Below are 7344 nucleotides of genomic sequence, written 5' to 3' on the forward strand. Positions count from 1 at the left end.
TAAATAAACATCAAATCACATCTTTCTGTTTTTTCCAAATAATATGAACAAGCCATTTCTACAAAGATCTATCAATCTAAATGGCAAAACCCCCAAATCAAAGTTTCCTTCTCTTCCCCCTTCAAGCACAGAATTCAGAAGAGGTCTCCACGTGGAAACAAAAGCACTGATATTATTTTCTTTAATCCAATTCAGTCCACTCCATCAATTCTTGCAACCACTCGTCCCATGGACCAGTTTGAAAGGCATCTAGAGTTGGCTACTATGGGAACCAAACGCTAGGCTACATAGGCCTGCGGGGGCTGTTTCTTGATAAGTGATCGATGCTCTGACATCAGAAAGATGACCACGAGACAGACAAATCAGGTAGTCCTTCATTTAGTGATTGTTCAAAGTTACAACAGCACTGGGGGGGGGAAAAGATTTTATTGTGGGGTGCAGAATTCTCAAGCAGTTAAAAAATATGCACCAAAGAATGAAGAAGGAAGCCTAGAATATTCAAGATTTTCACAGAACTTCTGGGGTCTTTAGGAGAGGGGGAAAACAGAAACAAAGGAATTGAGGAAGGAAGGAAGGAAGAAAGAGAAAGAAAGAAAGAGAAAGAAAGAAAGAAAGGAAGAAAGGAAGAAAGAAAGAGAAAGGAAGGAAGGAAGGAAGAAAAAGAAAGAAAGAAAGAGAGAGAGAGAGAGAAAGAAAGAAAGAAAGGAAGGAAGGAAGGAAGGGAGAGAGGGGGAGAAAGAGACAGAGAGACAGAGATGGATGACAGATGAATGGATGGATAGATGGATGGATGGATGGAAGGAGAAAAGGAAAGAAAGAAAGAAAGAATGAAACAAAGAAGCTCAAGCCATGGAAAGTTCTTGCCCAGGCAAGTGAAATTCTGGAGCTCTGAAAGTTTAATGAGGTTTAGACAACCAGGAAGACTTGACTTTTCTCTTAGAACCAAGGTGACAAACTCTGACCTATGGGGTGCTTAGATCTGGCCCAGGTGTCCCCCCGCCCCTGAAACAGTGAAGGACCGGACTATGGTTGATCTGCCAGCAAAAATGGAGCTCCATTTTTGCTGGTGGAGAGTTGCATAGCTGGCTGGAGAATTCTGGGAGTTGAAGTCCACAAGTCTTAAAGTTGCCAAGTTTGAAGACCTCTGGTCTAAATGCTAAATGCTAATGATAGTGTCCTGCAAATAAGATGCTAAAGCAGGAAAAATAAATAATAATAATAACAACAACAACAACAGCCAGTCAGTTGCAAAAAAGCCACCGTACTTGGGTCTGCGCACATCATACGAAAATACATCACAGAGTCCTAGACGCTTGGGAAGTGTTTGACTTGTGATACAAAATCCAGCATATCAATCTCGTTTGCTTTGTATTACTGTTTTTTGGGAATAAAATAATAATAATGATAATAATGGTAATGGTAATAGTAACAGTAATAATAATAGTAGTACCGGTAGTAGTAGTAGTAGTAGTAGTAGTAGTAGTAGTAGTAGTAATAATAATAATAATAATAATAATAATAATAATAATAATAATGACGACAACGACAATGACAAGAGCAATAATCAGCCATTGTTGAATTGACAAGATTTGTGGCTTGTGGTTTAAAAAGAAGGCAATGTTTATTGACCAGGGCTAGGGGAATAGAAGTCATGTGAATCTGGATTATTTTGCAGGAACCTCAAGAGCACCTTCAAGAAAACAGAACGTCCATTGTGCTCTTCACTCCCTCTTCCACCTTTCTCTAAAAAATAATAGTGGTGGCCATGTCTAACACTAGTTCCAACTGCCTGTTAGAAATGCAAGGAATTGCTCTTTTATTGGAGGCCTTCCTATTTAAAGATGTAGATCCCTTTCAACCTCATAAATCAGGCTGTTATGTCATGGAGAAAGAAGAGAAAGTTGGATGTCTCGGATGGGCTCAAGAAAAACACACGTTGACCTCTAAGGAAAAGGCTTGTGTAGGAAGGAGATGGAGAACTTTGGAGAGGACACCCTTGTGATTTGTGCACAAGAAACCCAAACCACGCACAACGGATGACAACTGTGGATTTCATTGTTCATAAGGCAAGGAAAATCCCATAACTACATCAGCGTTGAAGTGCAGTGGGAACCAAGCTCTCAATATTGTTGGTTGTGCGTGGTTGATGGAGATATCAGCACCCTCTGGGTCTGTGGACATATTTCGGCCATCCGGGTCAAGATTAGAAACATAGAAGATTGACGGCAGAAAAAGACTTTATGGTCCATCTAGTCTGCCCTTATAGTATTTCCTGTATTTTATCTTAGGATGGATATATGTTTATCCCAGGCATGTTTAAATTCGGTTACTGTGCATTTACCAACTACGTCTGCTGGAAGTTTGTTCCAAGCATCTACGACTCTTTCAATAAAATATTTTCTCACGTTGCTTCTGATCTTTCCCCCAACTAACCTCAGATTGTGTCCCCTTCTTCTTGGGTTCCCTTTCCTATTAAGAACACTTCCCTTCTGAAGTTTATTTAACCCTTTAACCTATTTAGTTTCGATCATGTCCCCCCTTTTCCTTCTGTCCTCCAGACTATACAGATTGAGTTCATGAAATCTTTCCTGATAGGTTTTATGCTTAAGACCTTCCAACATTTTTGTAGCCCATCTTTGGACCCGGTCAATTTGATCAATATCTTTTTGTAGGTGAAGTCTCCAGAACTGAACACAGTATTCCAAATGTGGTCTCACCAGCGCTCTATACAGCGGGATCACAATCTCCCTCTTCCTGCTTGTTCTACCTCTAGCTATGCAGCCAAGCATTCTACTCGCTTTCCCTACCGCCTGACTGCACTGTTCACCCATTTTGAGAGGTCAGAAATCACTACCCCGAAATCCTTCTCTTCTGAAGTTTTTGCTAACACAGCACTGCCAATACAATACTCAGATTGAGGATTCCTTTTGCCCAAGTGCATTATTTTACATTTGGAAACATTAAACTGCAGTTTCCATTGCTTTGACCATTTATCTAGTAAAGCTAAATCTTTTGCCATATTACAGACACCTCCTGGAATATCAACCCTATTGGACACTTTAGAGTCATCGACAAATAGGCAAACCTTCCCTACCAAACCTTCCCCTATGTCGCTCACAAACATTAAAAAGAATTGGACCCAGAACAGACCCTTGTGGCACACTGCTTGTAGATTGTCCCAGAGATGCTTTTCCAAAAGACAACTGGATCTTCTCAAGTTTTGTTTGGACAATGTTTCACTTCTCATCCGAGAAGCTTCTTCGGTTCTAAGCTGTCTGGCAGGGGAAGGCAAGAATTGAAGAAGCGTCTCGGATAAGATGCAAAAACATTTTTTCAGAAATGTTTCATTTTTGCCTTTCAGCGAAACACCTTTGGGGCTAACAAACCTGGACCTCTGCAAGTTGCGACACACAAACCACAGTCCCGACAGGAACTGTCTGCACACAGCTGGCAAACGAGCCTCCTCAAAAAAACTGGGCTTTCCAGTTCTTCCTACAGGGCCAGAAACGAAAGTCCATCTGCAAAGCAGGCCTTGATGTGCATGGATTTTTTTTCCAGGCCTCCCTGCCCCCTCCCCAAAAGAAAGTCAGCTACCCAGCCACTCTCCAAGCCCTTTGACCAAAGTCTGCAAGCAAAAACAACCAAGGTGGGTCTCTCCACCCCCACCCCACCCCGTCTAAAACCACCTTTCTGTTGTCCCTCTTCGGCTGCACCCTCAACCAAGGATTTTTACCAGTCAATCGCTGCAGGAGGGCAGATTCACACCCTGCCCCCATCATCACCAACATAATTCTCATTTCCTACCCTTCCCCCCTCCGGAGTCACTTAGCCCTGATTGATTCCCCAAAGATAAGTAGCTAGGTAGGTAAGGCAAGCTCCTTCCTCGGTGGGCAAAGGAAGACCCCCACCTCAATGAAGGCACCAGCCAGTGGGGGAGCAGGAGAGAAGAGGGACCCCCTGAATCATGGTTCGAGCATCGTCCAGCACCCCCCTTCGGTCCCACCACCCCGAAAACCCAACCCCTGCAAATGCAACAGTGTGCAGAGGGAGTTTGCAATTGGGGAGGGGGAGTTTGCCAGCGGCGGGCAAAGGGGGACCTTTCCAAGGACGTTTTCCGTTCCGGGGGAGCCCCCTCCTCTTCACTCGCCCCCCCTACTCTATGAAGGCACAAGGGGGGGAGAGAGAAGAGGGACCCCCTGAATCGTGGTTGGAACATCGTCGGGCATCCCCTTCTGCCTCCCACCACCCCGAAAAACCCCGAACCCTCGCGGGGGCGCAAACGCAACAGTGCGCGCGGGGGGGTGGATTTGCAAGCGGAGAGGGGGAGTTTGCAAGCGGCGGGCAAAGGGGGACCTTTCCAAGGACGTTTTCCGTTCCGGGGGAGCCCCCTCCTCTTCACTGCCCCCCCTCCTCTACGAAAGAGAAGAGGGACCCCTGAATCGTGGTTCGCCTTCCCGCGAGCAACGTCGGGCATCCTCTTCCGACCCACCATCCCGGGGGGGGGGCGCAAACGCAACAGTGCGCAGGGGGACTTTGCCATTGGGGAGGGGAATTCGCAAGCGGCGGGCAAAGGGAGGGGGCTCCCAAGGACGTTCCGGGGGGAGCCCCTTCCTCTTCCCTCGCCTCCCCCGGGAGCAAAAGCCAAGCCAGCTCCAATGGGGAGGGGGAGGACGGCGCGAGGGGAGGCCAGCCAAAAGAGGGTCGAGGCGCGCCAAGGCAACTCCGGGGCCGAGAGAGATGCCCGTCCGGGGAGCCTCTCACCTGGCCGTACACCTTGACCGGCTCCTCCTGCATCGGCGGCGGCGGCTGGGCGCTCCTTCTCCTCCGGGCGGGCTGGCCGGGGCCGCTGGGATCCTGAGCTTGCAGGCGCGCAAAGCCCCGATCCTGGGGCCGCGCGGCGAGGGCGCGATGCAACAGCAGGCTGCTCCGCGGAGAAGCAGCGGCGGAGGCGGCGGAGGGCGGTCGGGGGGACCCCGCGAGAAGCAGCAGCACCACCACCAACGGCCGAAGGGCGGCCGGAGCCGAGCCGCCGCCTGTCGCCATGTTCCTCGTTTGGGCTCCGCCGGCTTTTGCGCGCTCGGCAACGGCCAAAGTGGGGCGCCGCCGCCCGGAGAGAATGTGCACAAGGGAGGCTGGGCTCCGGCGCGCGCCGCGAAGGAGCCCCCGGGGGCTTTGGCAGGCCACGCGCCCGCCTGCACGGGGCAACCCCTCCGCCGGCCCAGGGAGGAAGGCGAACCACGCGTGGGCGACACACGGAGACGGCGCTGCGCACGGGGACGCGGCAACGCGCAGCCGGACCCACCAGGCGGGCGCGCGCTGAGCTCTGGCCACGCACTTTCTTCTGCTCGGATTTGATCTTCCTTCCTTCCTTCCTTCTTTCCTTCCTTCCTTCCTCTCTATATTCTCTCCCTCCCTTCCTCCTTGTCCCTATGCTCCTTCCTTCCTTCCTTTCCTCCTTTTTATTTCTTCCTTCCTTGACTCTATATTCCCTCCTTCCCTTCCTTCCTCTCTATACTGTATTCCCTCCTATCTTCCTTGTCTCTATCTTCCTGGGTCTTATTTTCAGGGAAACATGGTAAGTCTAAATACTATAGCTATTCACACCAGTTCTATGCAGAAACAGTATACTGGACCAAAGATTAATCTTCCTTCCTTCCTCTCTATATTCCCTCCTTCCTTCTTTCTTCCCTCTTAATATTCTCTTCCTGACTTCCTCCTTCCTTCCTTTCTTCCCTCCTTTATATTCCTTTCTTCCTTGACTCTATATTCCCTCCCTCCCTCCCTCCTTCCTTCCTCTCTATATTCTTTCCTATCTTCCTTGCTTTCTTCCTCCCTTCCTTGTCCCCATGTTCCTTTCTTCCTTTCCTTTCCTCCCTCCCATTTTCTCTTTCCCTCCTTCCCTTCCTTCCTTGTCCCTGTATTCCTCCCTCCCTCCCCTCCTCCTTTCCTTCCTTCCCTCCTTGTCTCTGTATTCCTCCCTTCCTTTCCTTCTTTTCTTCCTTATCTCTATATTCCTTCCTTTCTCCCTCCCTTTCCTCCTTTCCTTCCTTCCTTGTCTCTATATTACTTCCTCCCTTCCTTTCCTTCTTTTCTTCCTTATTTCTATATTCCTTTCTTTCTTTCTCCCTCCCTTTCCTCCTCCTTTCCTTCCTTCCTTGTCTCTATATTCCTTCCTTCCTTTTCCCTTTCCTTTCCTCCCTTCCTGTTTTCCCAGAAGGGGAACCACATGACACCTCCCCACCCCCAACAATAGCATTGAAGTGCAAACCAGGTGTGCTAAACATGGAGCATGCTCAGATCATCTTGGCGCTCTCTGCCTGCCCTCTAATGCAAGAGGGAAACTCTCGGTTTGGCTGGAACAGCTGCTCCCCTCTGATGATGAATCACCCACATCTGGAGTGTTACCGCACTGCTGCTGGCTGCAAGAACATTCGGTGCGGTCACCGTTCTGCAGCCAAAATCTTGCAGGCCACTTGTTGGTGGCTTATTTTATGACTCGGCTGCTGCTCGGCCTGGCTTTGAGATTCCGATGGAGGGCTGATACCGAAGCACTGAATCCTGAAAAAATGTTTTACCTGCCTGGGCCGGAGGTGATGGGAGGTTGCTAGCCGTCCTTAAAAACTCTGGAGAAGATCATATATTGCTCTGCAAAGGCGGCCTGGGATAAGGTGCAACCAGTCCTTGGCTAGCAATAGCATTATTATTATTATTATTATTGTTGTTGTTGTTTATTTATTTATTCATTCATTCATTCATTCATTTATTTATTGGATTTGTATGCCGCCCCTCTCCGGAGACTCGGGGCGGCTAACAGCAACAATAAAACAGTGTACAATAGTAATTTGGTATTAGAAATGATTAAAAGTCCATTAATATAAAAACCAAACATACATACATACATACCATGCATAGAATTGTAAAGGTCTAGGGGGAAAGAGGATCTCAATTCCCCAATGCCTGGCGGCAGAGGTGGGTTTTAAGTTGTTTACGAAAGGCGAGGAGGGTGGGGGCAGTTCTAATCTCTGTTATTGTTATTATTATTAATTAGATTTGTATCCGGCCTCTCTCCAGAGACTCGGAGCGGCTCACAACAGCAAAGCACAGTACAAATCCAATGATTAAAAAAGAAACAGTTAAAACCCTTAATATAAAAACAGTCATACACCCCAAACAAACCATACATAAAACAGAACGGCCCAGGGGAATCAATTTCCCCATGCCTGGCAGCAGAGGTGGGTTTTTAAGAGTTTGCGAGAAGGCAAGGAGGGCGGAGGCAGTCCTGATCTCTGGGGGGAGTGGATTCCAGAGGGCTGGGGCTGCCGCAGAAAAGGCTCTTCCCCTGAG

The 7344-nt window shown here is 48.3% G+C and overlaps 1 protein-coding gene across 1 annotated transcript in view; it reads right to left on the reverse strand.

The window, feature by feature from the left end:
• SORL1 (sortilin related receptor 1) overlaps nucleotides 1-5240 on the reverse strand; it is a 97977-nt gene extending 92737 nt beyond the window's left edge. The window contains exon 1 of the mRNA XM_070765637.1: nucleotides 4762-5240. Within this exon, the coding sequence (XP_070621738.1) occupies nucleotides 4762-5043 (282 nt within the window). The 5' untranslated portion in view covers nucleotides 5044-5240. The remainder of the gene's footprint in view (nucleotides 1-4761) is intronic.
• Nucleotides 5241-7344: the final 2104 nt, after the last annotated feature.

The sequence above is a fragment of the Erythrolamprus reginae genome, chromosome 12 (genome assembly GCF_031021105.1).
Source record: "Erythrolamprus reginae isolate rEryReg1 chromosome 12, rEryReg1.hap1, whole genome shotgun sequence".
Lineage (NCBI taxonomy): Eukaryota > Metazoa > Chordata > Lepidosauria > Squamata > Dipsadidae > Erythrolamprus > Erythrolamprus reginae.